We start from the raw sequence: 16,955 nt of genomic DNA on the forward strand, positions 1-16,955 counted from the left end.
AACAGGCCTCTTACAGTTCCTCCCTAAGCAGATCCGGAGTCAAGAATCTGGTGCAAGAGGTTTATTTGGGAGGTAATCCTAGAAACCACAGAAGGGGGTGGGGATAGGAGGGATGGCAGGAAAACCAGTAAGAACTGTGTTATTGAGAAGGTTATCACTGTGGACAACTGGCACAGAATACACTTCAGAGCTGTCGCCCTGAGGGACAATGACGCCAAGGTCTTTTTCTCTAAGTCCTGTTTCTTATAGGCCGAGGGTGGCTCCTGGGAGCAGTAACTGCCAACAGTTGGAGCTTGCACAGTGCACTGGCTGGAGACGCGGGAGCATCAGCGTGGCGGGAAACTCCAGCAGTGTCCTCCAGAGGGGGCCTGGGGCTCCAAGCAGGGCTCTGCAGGCAGCAGCTGACTAGGCCAAGCCTCCCTAAGGCCTGGCAGCTCTGATGGGCCACTGTCAGGTGACAGAGTCCACGACCCTGGCCAAGGGTTCCCATCCAGAAAGGCCACAGAGGAAAGAGCCAGGTGGCCTTTGAGGGGGATGGGGCAGCAGGTAGGCCTCAGCTCAGGACACCACCCTCCTCTGCAGACACTGGGCTAGATGCCTCTGCCTGAGGACCCGGGGCATCTCGGGAGGGAAGGGGGACGAGGGGCAGGCTGCAAGGGTGGCCCGGAGTTCTCTGAAGGCCCCCTGCCCCAGCAGGTGAACTCTGGCAGGGCCCACGCTGCCCCGGAACCGCAGTGACTTGTAGCGAGGAGAGACTTCCTGAAGGCAGTGGTCAAGCTGGAAACAGAATGGCCGGAGTGAGGAGGCTGGTGTGTGGCTGTGTGACCTGTGGATGGTGGGCGCCTGAGGATGCCAGGAGACGTGTGGGAGGCGTTTCATATGTTCACCTGTGTCTCCTGTGTCTGTGGACCTCTCTCCCTTCCCAGAGCCCCAGGGAGGTTCTCCTCCCCCTACTCTCCCCCCCATCGCAGCACTGGGCCCATGGCACGGGGACAGGAGGGGGCGTGCAGAGTGAAGAGGACAGGCAGTCACATCCCATCCCTGTCTTGTTTACCTTGTCTCGATTTTCTTCTGACAGGTTCCTGAGCCCCCTTAGCGCCACAAACACCTCATAGTGGGGAGCAGAGCCTTCGGAGGAATCTGGAGACAAACCCCCATGCACACACATGCTCTTGGTTTCCAACACCGAGTCCTGTGCCCCTACCTGTTCTCCCTCACCCTGAGGTTCATGGGAGGAAAGGAATTTCTTGGCAAAGGCGGGGGGGTGGTAAATGGAGAGGAACCCAAAGCCTAATTGTAAGTATGAAACAGGCCAGGAAAGGGAAGGGGTGGGGCTGCAGCAGGAGGGATGGGAGTTAGATGTGGGGAAGGGCTTTACTAGGAGCAGCAAAGGAGGCTGGGTCTTACCTCTTTCGTAGAGTTCTTCCTTCAGGATGGATTTGGTATGGGCGGGGGGTGGGGTGGGCAACCAACTCAGGAATGGGGAGCAGGAGCTGATGGAGAAGCTTACCCAGAATGCTGCTCTCCACACAGCTGTGGTCTAACAGTTTGGCCCCTGGCCACTGCCCTACCGCCCTGCCCAGGGCCTCAGAGAATGTATCCTCTTGAATGTCTTCTCCTCGCACATTCAGGCCCTGGCCCAGCCTAGGGAGGAGGAAGGGGGAGGCAGAGGAACCTGGGGCCCTAGGACAGCCCCTCAGCTCCCCCAGGGAGTCACCTACCTGCGGACGAACCTGACGACTGGACACTGATTGTGGGCACCCACCACCTGTACCACATCACCCAGGCGGCACCTGACAGGGCAGGAGTGCTGGTGAGCTTAGGCCCTTGGTAGGGTCCCGGAGGGCCTGAGGTGGCCCTAGAGGTAAGCCAGGTGATCACCTGGTGAGGCTGGTGTGGTTGGTCAGCACCAGCTCGTACTCCTCACCCTTCTGGGCTTCGGCCAGCAGGACAGTAGAGGCAGCCTCTTCCTGGGCTCCTTCCGTAACTGGGAGCAGCTCAATAAAAGGAGCTCCAGGGGGCAGAAGGTAGAGCCCTCGAGGTTGCTCTGGCCACAGGCTCAGGCCCACCACCCCTGGGGGGGAGCAAGCAGCCCTTTAGCTGGTGGTGCCATTGCTTTTTTGCTAGGGACCCCAGGCCCCAAGTCTCTGAGCAACTGATCCCATGGCTGCCCTTCCACCTCTCCTTCCTGGCTCCCGCAGGCTCAGGGTGCTGCCTCAAGGGCCCTGGTTGGGAAGAGGCAGTGGTTCCGGGGGGAGCAGACCTGGGGGTAAATGCTGTTGCTGCGTGAATGTGTGCAAGTCTCTTAACCTCTACGAGCCTCAGTCTGTGCATGTGTAAAATGGAGCTGCTGGTGTTGGGGGGATTAAATGAAGTGATTAGGTAGGGCTCACTACTTGGCAGCTCGCTGTGTGGCGTCTGCCCCATGCCCCCAACTCACTAGCCCTGAGTCCTGCTCACCTCCAGTGGTGGCATAAGCAGGTGAGAAGAAGGCCAGCCCTTGACACCACAAGGCCCCCAGGGCAGCCACAGCCTCGGCCTGGCCTCCTGCATCCAGCGTCACCACCACCTGTAGCTTTGGCCAGAGCCGGAGGGCCAGTCCTCGGGGCCCCTGCTCTAGGGCCTCCCGCAGCTCAGCCGCCCGCCCTGGGTTCCCGGCAGCCACTGCCTCAGCCAGCTCTTCACCATCGGCCTCCAGGCCCAAAAAGACGTCCAGGAGTTCAACTGCCGTCCCAGCTTCCAGGGCCCGCAGCCCTGGGGACCTCAGTGCCTCTTGCAGCAGGGTCCCGGGGTGCTTGGCTCCAGGGGTGCTAACCTGGCCCAGGGCATGCCAAGGCCAAGGGAGAGGGTGAGGCCAGGGGGATGTAGGGGTCACCCGGGCAGTGCCCCCTGGAGCCAGCACTTCTGGGTAGGCCTTGTTTAGGGCTGCCAGACCCAGCAAGGTGGCCTGGAAGGAGACAAGAAAGGGTGTTGGCCCTGGGCCCGAGCCAGTCCCCAAGTCCCCAGGTTAGGGGTTCTTTGTCTACCCTGATGGGGGAAGGTTTGGCCTGATGGGGCCTCTGGTGCAGCTATGCTCCAGCCTTCTCAGTTTACCTGCAGGGAGACCTCCCCGTAGTACTGGGTTGAGGTAGGGGGCAGCTCCTGACCCCGACTTTCTTCCTCCTGGGCCTGGCTGGCCTTGGTCAGAGGGAGACGGTTCCGGAAGGCGCTTGTATCTGTAGCCCCAAAGACATCATAAACTCCTCCTGAAGCCACAGTTTCCTGAGTTTCAGGTAAGAATGATAAGACCTGGGGCACCTGGGTGGCTCAATGGTTGAGCGCCTGCCTTTGGCTCAGGTCATGATTCTGGGGTTCTGGGATCAAGTCCCACATCAGGCTCCCCGGGAAGCCTCTGCCTATGTCTCCCTCTGCCTATGTCTCTGCTTTTCTCTGTGTATCTCTCATGAATAAATACATAAAATCTTAAAGAAAAAAAAAGACCCTTGAGGAAGGAGCCCAGCAGAGGCCCGGGACAAGGCTACTGGCGCACAGGAATGGAGAATTCATTTTGAATAATCCTGAGCCTGGGTAGGGTGTTTGGATCAGGCCCCTCTGTGCTGGCAGTAGAAGGGGAGAAGGGAAGTCCTCAGGTTCCAGAATCTGACTGTCTGGTGGCACTTCTGTTTGGGCCACCTCCTTAGACCTTTGGAAACACACCTGTGGCCCCCGTGAGGGGACAGGGGGGCCTCTGGGCTCCCTGCAGACACCACCTCAGGGCGTGCTGCTGGCTCTGGCCCACATGCAGGGTGCTCTGCTCCAGTCTGCGCTGCTGCCAGGCGGCTGCCCAGTGCAGGGCCGCTCCTGCCACACGGTGCTGGAGGCCGGCAAGCCAGGACGGCCTGGCACCCTGGAGCTGCCGCTGCCGGAGCGAGGCCAGTGGTAGCAGCAGCCCCAGGAGGAGGAGGAGGAGGAGCAGCAGCAGTAGCAGCAGCATCTCCAAGCAGCTCCTGGGAGGAGGAAGGGACCCAAACTCTGGTACTGGGGGGAGGAGAGGGTAACCCCTTTCTCCCCATAACCCAACCCAACCTTCACCGCACTCTACCACACAAGAAACCAAAGAAAAAGGAAGGCTGAGAAGAAGTCAGGACCCATCAGGCAGGTGATGCAGAGGAGGGGACATCAAGGCTTCGGAGTCACACTGACCTGAGTTCGGACCCTGGCTCTGCCACTTGGTTAGCTGCAGGGCCCTGGGCAAGGCAGCCTGCTGCTCTGGGCTCCGCTGCCCTGTCTGTAAAATGGGAATAATAATAGCTCCGCAGAAGATACAGAAATGGTTTGACGCGGTGCCTGGCAGCCAGCAGCTGCTCAACCAATGACAAGTCCTGCCCACCCGAGGGGCTCTGCTTCATCCCAGGATCCACCCTGTCCCGGCTCCGGGTCCCTCCTGCGGCCCGGGCGGTGGTTCCATGGCCCATATGCACCTGTCACAGCCCTCTTGTGCCCACTCCCAGCTCCCAGGGCCCCGGGCCCTCCGGTTTGGTTTGCGCTCACAGCCAGCCAGAAAGATGGAGCCAGGGCTTTAAAGGGTGGGGCCCCGACGGGGAAATCCGGCCGCGGGCTGAGGGCGGAGCTGGCCGGGGGAGGGGCTCTTAAAGGGACAGTCGCCTGAGGCCGCACGTGCGCGGAGCCGCCCCGGCCCGCCTGCGGGAGGAGGTCTCCCGCCAAAGCAGTGTGGCCTTCAAACTCTGCAGGTGAAGGAGGAGAAGGCTGAGTGTGGAAAAGGAAAAAGAGCTCCACGAAGCAGCCTGAGTTGGGAGAAGGGCGCAGCACCCCGGAAGAGCAGGTTCAAGCTTGAGAACTGTTTAAAAAACAAAATTGTCTCCCAGTCCAGAAACCCTCTCCCCGAAGATCCACTAGCTTTCCCTGACAAAGGTAGTAGAGAAAGGAAGCCCTTTTATCATTATTATTATTTTTTAAAGATTTTATTTATTTATTTATTCACGAGAGAGAGAGAGAGAGAGAGAGAGAGGCAGAGGGAGAAGCAGGCTCCATGCAGGGAGCCCGGTGTGGGACGCAACCCGGGACTCCAGGATCACGCCCTGGGCTGAAGGCAGATGCTCAACCACTGAGCCACCCAGGCGTCCCAGGAAGCCCTTTTATTATTGAATAAGCATAAACCAGAATGGGATGCTCATCACAGGCAATGACTGAGAGATTGCACAGGGAGAAGAGAATCTCCCTCCCCCACTTAGCCAAGCTGCCAGAACCCGTCACCCGCATGTCATCCAGACAAGCGATAACTAGCCCTCAAAGAAGACGACTTGGTGGCACCATTTGTCACCCGTAGCTCATCCCAACTTTACCTGTTAACTGGGGTCACCATCGGTGTTAGCTAGTAACCTTTATGCCCAGGAAAAACAAACTTCTCTCATCTTAATGACATGAGGTCTTTTTGCAGCTTGGAGCAAGGTGCCCACCTCAGTTAGGCTCCTACCCTCCCACTGTGAAGTTTGAGAACCTCTGCTCTAGAATGAGGTTCTTCTGCTGTCTGTGGTTAAGCCATCCTTCCTCCTGTACTCTGGACCCAGGCTCTCAAACACTGAAACCTCTCCCGTCAACCCTTCATCCGTCTTACAGGGGTCTCCCTCCTTTTCACAGCTGAGCTCCCTTGCACATTTCTGCTCTCGCTGTCGGGCTACCCCACCTTGATCTCACCCCCTTTTATTTTTATATTATTTTATTTTTTAAAGATTTTATTTATTTATTCATGAGAGAACACAGAGAGAGACAGAGACATAGGCAGAGGGAGAAGCAGGCTCCCTGCAGGGAGCCCGCTGTGGGACTCGATCCCAGGACCCTGGAATCATGACCTGAGCCAAAGGCAGATGCTCAACCACTGAGCCATCTAGGCACCTCATTTTTATTGATTTTTTTAAAAGATTTTATTCATTCATTAGAGAGAGAGAAGGAGAGAGAGAGACAGCACAAGCAGGGGGAGCAGCAGAGGGAGAGGGAGAAGCAGGCGCCCTGAAAGCTATAATTTAAAAAAAAAATCAAGTGTAAGATCTAAACAAGAAATTAAAAGGAGTGAGAGCGGGCCGCCTGGGTGGCTCAGAGGGTTAAGTGTCTGGCTTTGGCGCAGCTCGGGTCATGATCCCAGAGCCTGAGGGTCATGATCCCAGGGCCTGAGGATCCTAGCCCCTCACTGGGCTCCCTGCTTGGTGGAGAGCCTGCTTTTCCCACTGTGTACCCCCCACTCGTGCTCTCTCACTCTTGCTCTGCTCTCTCTCTCTCAAACAAATAAATAATCTTAAAAAACTAATAGTTTTATTAGGTACAATTTACATACCATACAAGTCACCCACTTAAAGCATACAATTCAATGGTTTCTACTATGTTCACAGGTCTGTGTAACATCAGCAATTTCATGACATTTTCATCACCTTGAAAGTAACTCCATACCCTTTAGCTATCACCCCAGTCCCTTCCCACCTTCTGATCCCCAGCAAAAACAACCACAAATCTACTTTCTCTAAAAATAGATTTGCCGATTCTGGATATTTCATATAAATGGAATCATGTAACACATGGTCTTTTGTATCTGGCTTCTTTCACTTAGAATGTTTTCTAGGTTCTTCCATGTATTACTGTGTAGCTGTAGTTCATTCCTTTTTATTGCCAAATAATATTTATTTCATTGTATGGATATGCCACATCACGTTTATTTACCCATTCATCAGGTGATGTGCATTTGGGTCATCTCTGTTCTTTGGCTACTATGTATAATGCTGTTATAGACATTTGCATGCAAGTCCTTCTGTGGACATATATTATTGTTTTTTTTTTTTGCATAAAAATGTAATGAATGCAAGTGATTTATCACATTCCAATGTAGAATAGCTGGGTCCTATAGTAACTCTTTAACTGATGAAGGAACTGCTAAACTGGTTTCCATAGCTGGTGCACTATTTTATACCCCACCAGGAGTATATGAGGGTTCCAATTTCTCTAGGTCCTTGTTGACACTTATTATTATCTGACTTTTTGATTATAGCCAACCTAGTGGGGTGTGAAGTGACTTGAGTTTGTGTGTGTGTGTGTTTTAAGTACATTCCACACTCAAAGTGGCACTTGAACTCAGATCCTGAGATCAAGAGTCACATGCTCTACCAACCGAACCAGCCAGGTGCCCCAGAGTCCTTTTTATTTTTATTTTTATTTTTATTTTTTTCCCCAGAGTCCATTTTAATTTGCATGGTCCCAGATGACCAATGATCACATATCTTTTCGTGTATCAATTAGCCATTTGTTGACTTCTATGACGAAATGTCTTTTAAGATCCTTTACCCTTTTCTTATTGGGCTATTTGTCTTTTTATTATTAAGTTGTAAGGGTTCTTTATACATATTGTACATTCAAGTCCCCTGTCAGATAGATGATTTGTAAATATTTTCTTCCATTCTGTGAGTTGTCTTTTCATTTTTTTTAAAGATTTTATTTATTTATTCATGAGAGACACACACAGAGAGAGAGAGAGAGAGAGATAGGCAGAGGGAGAAGCAGGCTCCATGCAGGGAGCCGGACGTGGGACTCGATCCCGGGTCTCCAGGATCACACCCCGGGCTGCAGGCGGCGCCAAATCGCTGCGCCACCGGGGCTGCCCTTTTTTTTTTTTTTTTTTTTAATTTTGAGGGAGTCCAATTATCTACTTTTTCTTTTGTTGCTTGTGCTTTTGGTGTCATATCTAGGGGTCCATTGTCAAAATCTGAAGTCATGAAGAATACTATGCTTTCTTCTAATTGTTTTATAATCCTAGCTCTTACATTTAGGTTTTTATTTTTTATGGTGATAAAAGATGCATAAGATTTACCATTTTAACCATATCAGGTATCCACTTCAGTGGCATTCACATTGTGTGCAACCATCACCACCATCCATCTCCAGAACCTTTTCAGCTTCCTAAATTGAAACTCTACTCATTAAACAGTAACTCTTCATTCTTCCTCCCCGCATTCTCCGATGACCATGATTCTATCTTGTCTTTATGAATCTATTCCTGGTAGCTGGTATAAAGGCAACTGTACAATATTTGTCCTTTAGTGTCTGCCTAATTCATTCAGCATAATGTCAAGATTTGCTTATGTTGTAGCATGTGTCAGAGTTTCCTTCTTTTTAAAAACTGAATGATATTCCATTGTATTTGTGGTCTATCCATTGTCTAGACCACAGTTTATCCATTCATCCACTGATGGACATTTCTGTTGTTTTCATCTTTTGGCTATTGTGAATAATGTTGCTAATGAACATGGGTGTACAAATATCTCTTTGGATCCCTGCTTTCAATTCTTTTGAGTATATACCCAGAAGTGGAAGTGCTGGATCACATGGGAATTGTTTAACTTTTTGAGGAATCTCCACGCTATCTTCTCCATGGTAGTAGTCGCTGCACTAGTTTACATGCCTACTTGCAATGCATATGGGTTCCAATTTCTCCACGTACCCTACCAGTTATTTTTTGTTGTTGTTGTTGTTTTGCTTTGATAATGGCCAATCTAATGAGTAAGAAATGGTATCTCATTGTGGTTGTGATATACATTTCTAATGATTTCTAATGATTGAGCCTCTCTTGTGTACTTATTGTCTACCTGTGTATCTTTAGAGAAATATCTGTTCACATCCTGTTTAAAAATTATTGTTGCTGTAGAGTTCATGTTCTGGATATTAATTCCTTATCTGACATGATTTTCACATATTTTCTCCCCATCTGTGGGTTGCCTATTCACTCTGCTGTCTTTTGATGCACAAAAGTTTTTATTTTTATGAGGTCCAACTTACCTTATGTTGCTCATGGTGTCATGGCCAAGAAATCATTGCCAAATCCAATGTCATGAAGCTTTCTATGGTTTCCTCTAAGAGTTTTATAGTTTTAGCTCTTACATTTAGGTCTTTGATCCATTTTGAGTTAATTTTTGTATGTGATGTAAAGTTCCAAATTTACTTTTTGGCATGTGGCTATCCAGTTGTCTCAGTACCACTTGTTTAAAAGACTATTCTTTCCCCATTGCATGGTCTTGGCACCCTTGTTAAAATCAGTTAAAAAAAAAAATCAGGGGGATCCCTGGGTGGCGCAGCAGTTTGGGGCCTGCCTTTGGCCCAGGGCGCGATCCTGGAGACCTGGGATCGAATCCCACATTGGGCTCCCGGTGCATGGAGCCTGCTTCTCCCTCTGCCTGTGTCTCTGCGCCTCTCTCTCTCTCTCTGTGGCTATCATAAATAAATATTTAAAATAAAAAAAAAATCAGTTGACCATAGACACATGGGTTTCCTTCTGCACTCTGATTTCTATTCCACTGATCCATATGTCTATCCTCATGCCAGTATTACACTATGTTGATTACTGTTGCTTTGTAGTGTTTTGACTTACTTATTGTGAAGTGTGACTACTTAAATTTATTCTTCTTTTTCACTTGGCTATTTAGGAGTATACTGTTTACTGTATATTTGTGAATTTTCCAGGGTTTGTTATTATTATTTACATGTTTAGTGAGTGGCTGGATCATATTAGGGAGTCTTTCTACTTCCCACCACCCACCCTCATATGGCGTGAAGCTAGATATTGCTCAATAAGGGGGTACAGACTTGAGTATGCCCACAGTTGCCCTCACATGACAGTTATTTTCACAGATCTCTTTCCCTGACCACACCCAGCTAAGTTACACTTATTGTTAGCTGATTGCTATATATTTTTCTTTTTTCTTTTGAAGATTTTATTTATTCATGAGACAGAGAGAGAGAGAGAGAGAGGGGCAGAGACACAGGCAGAGGGAGAAGCAGGCTCCATGTAGGGAGCCCAACATGGGACTCGAAGCCCTGGGCTGAAGGCAGGCGCTAAACCACTGAGCCACCCGGGCTGGCCCGATCTGTGCTCTAAACCAGTCTCCCAAAAGATTCTGATGCATGCCTGGGTTTAGAACCACAAATCACTTTATCCAGCCATATCACACCCTCCGTCATCTCCAGCCTCTGCCTGCACTGGTCTCTCTGGAGGAATACCTCTCCTTTCTCAACTCTTTGTTCTTTAGGAGTCAGCTCAAACTAATTGGTGCCCTTCCTCCCTATTCTCTAGTATTTAGTGTTGGCCTCAGGATAACTTTTTTGCAGCAGGAGCCAATATCCTATCATGATTGGTTGTATTGCTGGCTTTCCCCAACTATAATCCTCTTGAGGACAGGACGATTTCTCCTCCCACACACCATACCCAGCATAGGGTGGGCACTTCAAATGTGAAGTTTAAGGATGAGCTTTCTAACAGGAAGAGTGTTTATCAGGTGGCTAGGAGATACAGACTATCATTCTGATTTTTAAACCATCTTATGAATAGGAAGGTCAGAAATGCCCCCTCTGCCTTCAAAGCTGAAGACACTCTCTGAGGCCAGTTCCCAACTAGTTCTGCTTTTCACAGTTCCACTGATGATTTCAAATATGTCCCTATCAAAGCTACTTTCTCTGACCTCCTGATAGGAAAAAAATAAAAACAGAACTCAATATTGTCCCTTCAGAGGAAGCCTTTATTGTAACATAAAATACACAATTTTGTGACTGCCCCAAATTATACACAATACTTTTTTGGTGGCTATAGACTAATCTGCCTCAACACTAAAATATGTATCTGAAATAATTTCACAAAGTTTTAAAAAGAAAAATTATAAAAAGTATACTTCCACTTTAAGTTATATTCACTTTTAGTCTCCCCAACCCCCTACAAAACCCTGCACATACCACACATTGAAATGTTTTGATGACGTGTGTGTGTGTGTGTGTGTGTGTGTGTGTGTGAGCAAGTGAGAGGCAGAGGTGGTCAAGACTTGTCACTGCCTCTTTTGTGGTTTGCAGGAGCAGGGAGAAAAGAGAAAATACAATGCAGATAGCGAGCACACCTTTCGGTCAAAGATCTCTCCCATCTATAGGCACAGCCTAAGGAAAGCTGAGGACAGCTCAGCAACTGTACCAGCACGGAACCCTTGTGCTCTGGGCAGCCACACTTGCCAGTCCCAGCACCCCTAGTGCCAACAGCACTCCCTGGGGCTGGGTGTGCTACCAGTCTGGAAGCGAGTCAGTCCCTGCCCCATATGGCCGGGCGGCAGGGCTGCTGAACTCCGGGCCTCAGAGGTGAGTGTCGGTGAAGCCTGAGTGACAGGCAGGTAAGGGCTCTTTAAGACTGGGTCCCAGAGCAGTCAGGCTTCCTTTCCCCTTTTCCCCAACAGTCTCAGCCTCACGGTTGGAATTTTAATCAAATCTTGAGGGGTGTGTAAAGGGCTTAGCCGCATCCTGTGTCAATGCTGGTGTCATGGAGGGGTCGGCCTGCTCCTCAGAGGCAGAGAGCTTCTACTGCCTGGCATAGAAAAATAAATCAGTGTATGAAACCAAGCCAGGACAAACAGCAGCTTTTAAAAAGTCATCTTCCAATAAATAATTTACTACAGAGGAATATTTTCCTTTAACATCAAAACACTGATAAATTCAGAAGTCATTTTTGTAAAAAAAATATGTTTATTTACTCACATGTATAAAAATAAGGTTTTTAGGGCCATTCCTTCTTTTGGAGAGGGGGGCCAGGGGTGAGTGACCTTGTAGGCCTACCCCAAAAGCTACATCTGCTTTCCCCTCTTCCCACCTGACTGCCATAGCCCATTCCTTCCATTTGATGTAAAACTACGGAAGAAACTGTGGACAATGTTGTACTGAAGCTGTTTTGTTTTTGCAGCTTACCAAACTTCCTAGGAAATCCACTGACTGCATTTCCCAAATTACCAACGCGTGACACCCAGCAGCCCGTACCAAGTGGGCAACAGAGCGCGGAACACGCCGGCCCCAGGTTCAGGCTGCATTCCTACCACCCCCTCCCCAAGACAGCCCATGTGAACAGTGAAGGGAAACGAGGTGACCTGGGCACGAATGCCACAGAACCCGCCACAGGTCAAAAGAACTGTGATGTCAGATGAGGGTGGGAAGAGGAAAACAAGAAATCCCAATTTAGAAACGTAACACCACCATGTGCAAACAGCCATTATCAATAAGCCTTGGGGTAGCCGCACTTGGGTGGAAGGACGGGCAGACCGGGGATGGCGGGGGGCAGCTGCTCTGGGTAGCAAGCCGACTTTCCTTCCACTCTGGCCACGACACAAAGGACATCAACACTGTAAGCTGCGATTATGTGACCCTCTTTCCCCTGGTTCATCAAATGTGTCTGTGCGTGTATACAAACACAGGACTGAGTGGCAATTTCACAGAGGGGAAGGAAGGAGGGCAAGGGAGAGAACATGTAGATGGGCTATAAGCATTATTTAAAAAGCCACTACCCATCAGACAACCCATGACTTCCCTTGTCCCAACAATCATGGTGTGTTTCCCCTTTGCCCATCCCTACTCAGGAAAACAGGGGTGGGGGACAGGGAAAGATGGAGGGAGGCTTTCTTTTTCAAAAGGCAGTTTCTACATTTCAAAGGAAAGCAGAGACAATCATGGTTATATATCAATTGCTTGGCAGACACAGTGACAAATCTCACTGGAGAAGAGGTGCTTTCTCCTCCCTTTGTCCTCTTACTCCAACAGACACATGGCTAAGTTCCAGGATTCACAGAACTATTGCCTTTTTGCACAAGGTTAAAACAACCACAGCCTCTGTTTGTGGCCCCGATGCTGCAACTACACTCTGCACAGCAAGGGGGAGAAACAGCCCAACGTGCAAACTCACGCACGCACGCACACATACACTCACACATTCACACACACTCCCTTCACTGGTGCCACCATGCACAGAAACACTAAAGTCACAACTAGTATTAACACTTCACATTATGAGTATTGTTTCCAAAGAGACGCGATTCATGGAATTAAAACATCCACAAGAGTAACTCCTCTGGCGAGGACGGAAAAGCTGCAGGTGGAGATGCGGGGTCACGACTGTGCGTGAGAGATCCACTGACTGTCCATAGGTCGGCCTAAGAGCTCCTCCACACGCCGTGCCACATCCATCGTGTCGTCCAGATCAAACTCCCCATCATTGTCAAGGACGGGGTCAGGGCTTGGAAGAAAAAGAAAAAATGAAGGGAAGGGAAAGGCTGTCAGACCTAATGATAAGCAGCAGAGACCAAGCGAAGCCCCAAACCCTACCAAGTGAACGGCCCAAGGCTGCCTACACCCTTGGCCTAGGCTTCATGGGAAAAGATACTCATGATTTAAACAGTGGAGAGTAGAATCCTCTCTTGCTAGAGGATCCCTGGGTGGCTCAGTGGTTTAGCGCCTGCCTTTGGTCCAGGGCTTGTGATCCTGGGGGTCCCAGGATCAAGTCCCACATTGGGTTCCCTGCATGGAGCCTGCTTCTCTCTCTGCCTGTGTCTCTGCCTCTCTCTCTCTCTCTCTCTGTGTCTCTCATGAATGAATAGATAAAATCTTAAAAAAAAAAAAAAAAAAAAAAGAATCCTCTTGCTATCTGGATAGAGACTCAAACTAGCATACCCACCCCAGCTCCCCCTTATCCTGGCTGTCCACATATCTAAAGCCCATCTGGTCCTTATACAGAGCAAGAAAAATCTCCACTTTGGGAAAGGGGAGATGACATTTGCCCAAATCCACTCTAAACTCTCAATATCTTCTGGTTGAATCTTTCTCCTACCTGGGTATATGCCAGAGCCCAGCCTGGGTGGTCTTAGACCTACAGGAGCTCTGGGTCCCTTTGCCCACCAGCCCTCTGGGGGCCCAGCCTGAGGCCAGGTGCCCAGGTCCTCCCCGAGAAGCCCCGTGAGAACACAACCTACTTCTGTGGGTACATGTTATAATGAGCCTGGGGGCACACGGCCGGGGAGGGGGCCTGGTCCATGTAGGTGGCGCTGGCCCCAGCAGAATCTGTAGATGCGCTCACAAACCTGCAGGAGAAACGAGGCAGAGCCTCAGCGGCCTCACGGCAGCAGCTGACCTGGGGAGGGCTCAGGGGGTGTGGAAGGACAAAGTGCCCACTGTGCCTGGGACTCCAGATGTGGGCCTGGGGCCCTGGGTACTGGTCCCACTGATACTAAGCCCAGTTCCCTCTCCAGGGGGAAACTGAGCCAGGTTTCAGGGGGAAGGGAGGGCTGGGCCACGCAGGGCCTGTGAACGGGAGGGGCAGTGGTGAGGGGTGAGGGGGCTGAGGGGAAGAGAGAGGCAGTGGGAGGCCAGAGCTGGACCCTGGGTACTTACTCAGGGACCACCTGCTTGATCTGTGGCTTCACGTATCCGTCTACTGCTTTAGCTGCCAAGAAGGGGGAACAGTGATGAGAACCGAAGTTCTCAGTGAAATAAAAATGCAATCTCTCTTAAAAATCACAGTTTTCAGGATAGGACACAACCACCTAATTCTATCTTAGGATCTGATACAAGCACTTAATATTTTAATGTTAGTTGGACCTGGTCTAGGGGAAGCCTCAATACTAAAACTGCAAGTTAAGTTACCTTCCGAGTTGGCTTGAGTGTGTTAATAAATTCTTCAAGCCACAGAAAATATATACTTTAGTACAAATCTAAACCGAGCATTAATTGTACATTAAGTATAAAAACAAAAAAATATCTCAAAAGCTTAAAGTTACAGATGCAGCAGAGTGACAGGATTTGCTTTGTATCCCAGGGAATAAAATTAGAAGGAGATAAGAAGAGGACAAAATTTCAACCACAGAAAGAAGAATGCTGTCATAATTAGAACTGCCCACAAAATAAACGGGCTGTCTCGGGAAGAACTGATTTCCTGATCACTGGAGACCTTCAAGTGGGAGGGGTACAAACACTTGTTGCACCAAGAAAACAAAGAAAGGAATGAATTTGACTGGATGGTCTCTGGAATCACTGTTGCTTGGCTATGTGAGTATGGTCAAGAGGATAAAGAGTTTTTTTTTTTAATGATTGAGAACTTTATTTTCTATTTTGAATAACAGGAAAAAAAAAAACCCTGTAAAATCCTGAGAATTTGATTCAATGTTCAATCTTCAAGTAACTAACTCTAATATAAGTGCTTTAAGGGGCAGCTGGGTGGCTCACTCAGCTGGGCATCTGCCTTAGGTTTGGGTCATGATCCTGGGGTGCTGGGATCGGGCTCCCTGCTTGATGGGGAGCCTGCTTCTCCGTTTCCCTTTGCTGCTCCCCCTGCTTGTGCTTTCTCTCTTTCGCTCTCTCTCAAATAAATAAATAAATCTTGGGATCCCTGGGTGGGCGCAGCGATTTGGCACCTGCCTTTGGCCCAGGGCGCGATCCTGGAGACCCGGGATCAAATCCCACATCGGGCTCCCGGTGCATGGAGCCTGCTTCTCCCTCTGCCTGTGTCTCTGCCTCTCTCTCTCTCTGTGACTATCATAAATAAATAAAAAAAATAAAAAAATAAAAAATAAAATAAAAATTAAAAAAAATAAAAAAGTAAATCTTAAAAAGAAGGAAAATGCTTATAAATACAAGTGCTTTAATTTTATACTCACAAAATTAATTACATTATACCATAATAAGTTTTATTAGGGCTTTTCTGTGTGTGCATCAGAGAGTATAAACTTCCCTCTAATTCTTCTGTCCAGGGACGCCTGGGTGGCTCAGCGGTTTAGCTCCTGCCTTCGGCCCAGGGTGTGATCCTTGAGACCCGGGATCGAGTCCCACATTGGGCTCCCTGCGTGGAGCCTGCTTCTCCCTCTGCCTGTGTCTCTGCCTCTCTCTCTCTGTGTCTCTCATGAATGAATAAAATATGTTTTTTTTTTTTTTAAATAATTCTTCTGTCCAACAGAAACTCTACTTTTAGATGACCATTAAATTGTAGTGCTCTTTCCCATCACAAGTAGGCTTGTATCCCTGTGGTGAATGTGGAAGGCAATGATTTCAGGGAAGTTAACATCTAATTATGTATTCCATACCCTTTGGCAATTAGGAAATTTTTTTTTTAAAGATCTTATTTATTTATTCACGAGACACACAGAGAGAGGCAGAGACACCAGCAGAAGCAGAAGCAGGCCCCATGCAGGGAGCCCCACATGGGACTAAATCCCGGGTCTCCAGGATCACGCCTGGGCTGAAGGCAGCGCTAAACCGCTGAGCCACCTTGGCTGCCGGGAACTACGAAATGTTAAAAGTGCTTGATTGATAGACCCTACAATGATGTTCAGAGGGAGGATTTACAACCTATATTGGTAACCAAGTCCAAGACAGTGAAATGCTACATGGTTTACAAGTTGCTTCTTATCCTAACCAGCTTCTTCTAAGGCTTCAAATGTGAGGAACTACTTTTTTATAATACTGCATGCTTTTTGTGTTTCATAGTTTATAAAGAATTTTATGAAAAAAAAAAAAAAGAATTTTATGGATTGGCAGAAAAAGATAAAAACCAAAGAAATGCTGTAAAAAAATAGGATTTAAAAATCTAGATTAGCTGTGCTAACAAGAAACCATGATAAGTTTAATCCAAATTACCACATAAATCTAGGGGCGCCTGGGTGGCTCAGTCAGTTAAGTATCCAACTCTTGATTTCAGCTCAGGTCATAGTCTCAGTGTTGTGGGATTGAGCCCATGTGGGGCTCCCTGATCAGGGGGGTACCTGCTTCTCCTTCTCCCTCTGCCCCCCAACTTATGCTCTCTTTCTCTCAAATAATAAAATCTAAAAAAAAAGTATATATACTCTTCGACATGAATTCTACTTTAGGAGTCTATCCTAGGGAAATAGTTGACCAAGATGTATGCACCATTTTATCTCAGTATATTTATTTATTTATATATTTTTTAAGTAAGCTCTACCCCCAACATGGGGCTTGAACTCTTGATCTTGAGATCAAGAGTCATATGCTCTAATGAATGAGCCAGTCAGGTACCCTAGGTTATCTCGATATTAATTCATGACAGAAAACTGTCAATAACTTAAATTGTAAATCTTTCAAAATAACTGACATTGAATCACTATATAGTGAATCCTATGCAA

At 48.6% G+C, this 16,955-nt stretch overlaps 2 protein-coding genes across 11 annotated transcripts in view; both read right to left on the minus strand.

Moving 5' to 3' along the window:
- Nucleotides 1–46: 46 nt before the first annotated feature.
- GHDC (GH3 domain containing) lies at nucleotides 47–4,817 on the minus strand. 4 transcript variants are annotated; one of them, XM_072780594.1, is made up of 10 exons: nucleotides 4,461–4,817; nucleotides 4,183–4,267; nucleotides 3,697–3,986; nucleotides 3,094–3,215; nucleotides 2,461–2,947; nucleotides 1,882–2,074; nucleotides 1,722–1,793; nucleotides 1,511–1,644; nucleotides 1,055–1,140; nucleotides 47–777 (listed from the first exon to the last, which is right to left on the minus strand). In XM_072780594.1, exons 3-10 carry the CDS (start codon nucleotides 3,971–3,973, stop codon nucleotides 559–561), a joined length of 1,590 nt encoding a protein of 529 aa, XP_072636695.1. In that variant the 5' UTR covers nucleotides 3,974–3,986; nucleotides 4,183–4,267; nucleotides 4,461–4,817; the 3' UTR covers nucleotides 47–558. The 4 variants fall into 4 exon arrangements, 3 of the variants coding, with proteins under 3 accessions (XP_072636695.1, XP_072636693.1, XP_072636694.1); XM_072780592.1 differs by having other exon boundaries at nucleotides 4,183–4,576; XM_072780593.1 differs by having other exon boundaries at nucleotides 687–826; nucleotides 4,183–4,577.
- Nucleotides 4,818–10,526: 5,709 nt separating this feature from the next.
- STAT5B (signal transducer and activator of transcription 5B) overlaps nucleotides 10,527–16,955 on the minus strand; it is a 69,614-nt gene continuing 63,185 nt past the window's right edge. For 5 of the 7 annotated variants that reach the window (XM_072780601.1, XM_072780606.1, XM_072780602.1 and 2 more), the window contains 3 exons: nucleotides 14,215–14,266; nucleotides 13,797–13,904; nucleotides 10,527–13,063 (listed from right to left, as the gene is read on the minus strand). In XM_072780601.1, coding sequence (XP_072636702.1) covers nucleotides 12,937–13,063; nucleotides 13,797–13,904; nucleotides 14,215–14,266 — 287 coding nt within the window. In that variant the 3' untranslated portion in view covers nucleotides 10,527–12,936. Of the gene's footprint in view, nucleotides 13,064–13,796; nucleotides 13,905–14,214; nucleotides 14,267–16,955 lie in introns of those variants that run through there. The other 2 variants (XM_072780605.1, XM_072780604.1) reach the window with 2 other exon arrangements.

Source organism: Canis lupus, chromosome 16, assembly GCF_048164855.1.
Source record: "Canis lupus baileyi chromosome 16, mCanLup2.hap1, whole genome shotgun sequence".
NCBI classification, from domain to species: Eukaryota; Metazoa; Chordata; class Mammalia; order Carnivora; family Canidae; genus Canis; species Canis lupus.

What these genes read in the sequence shown, in the direction of transcription:
- GHDC (XM_072780592.1), bottom strand. Translation starts at nt 4,454, where the DNA reads ATGGGCCATGGAACCACCGCCCGGGCCGCAGGAGGGACCCGGAGCCGG. An exon ending in TCCCCTCACGGGGGCCACAG is followed by an intron (nt 3,216 to 3,696) that starts GTGTGTTTCCAA and finishes TTGGGGCTACAG; the next exon opens with ATACAAGCGCCTTCCGGAAC. An exon ending in CAGAAGAAAATCGAGACAAG is followed by an intron (nt 778 to 1,054) that starts GTAAACAAGACA and finishes TTCTGTTTCCAG; the next exon opens with CTTGACCACTGCCTTCAGGA.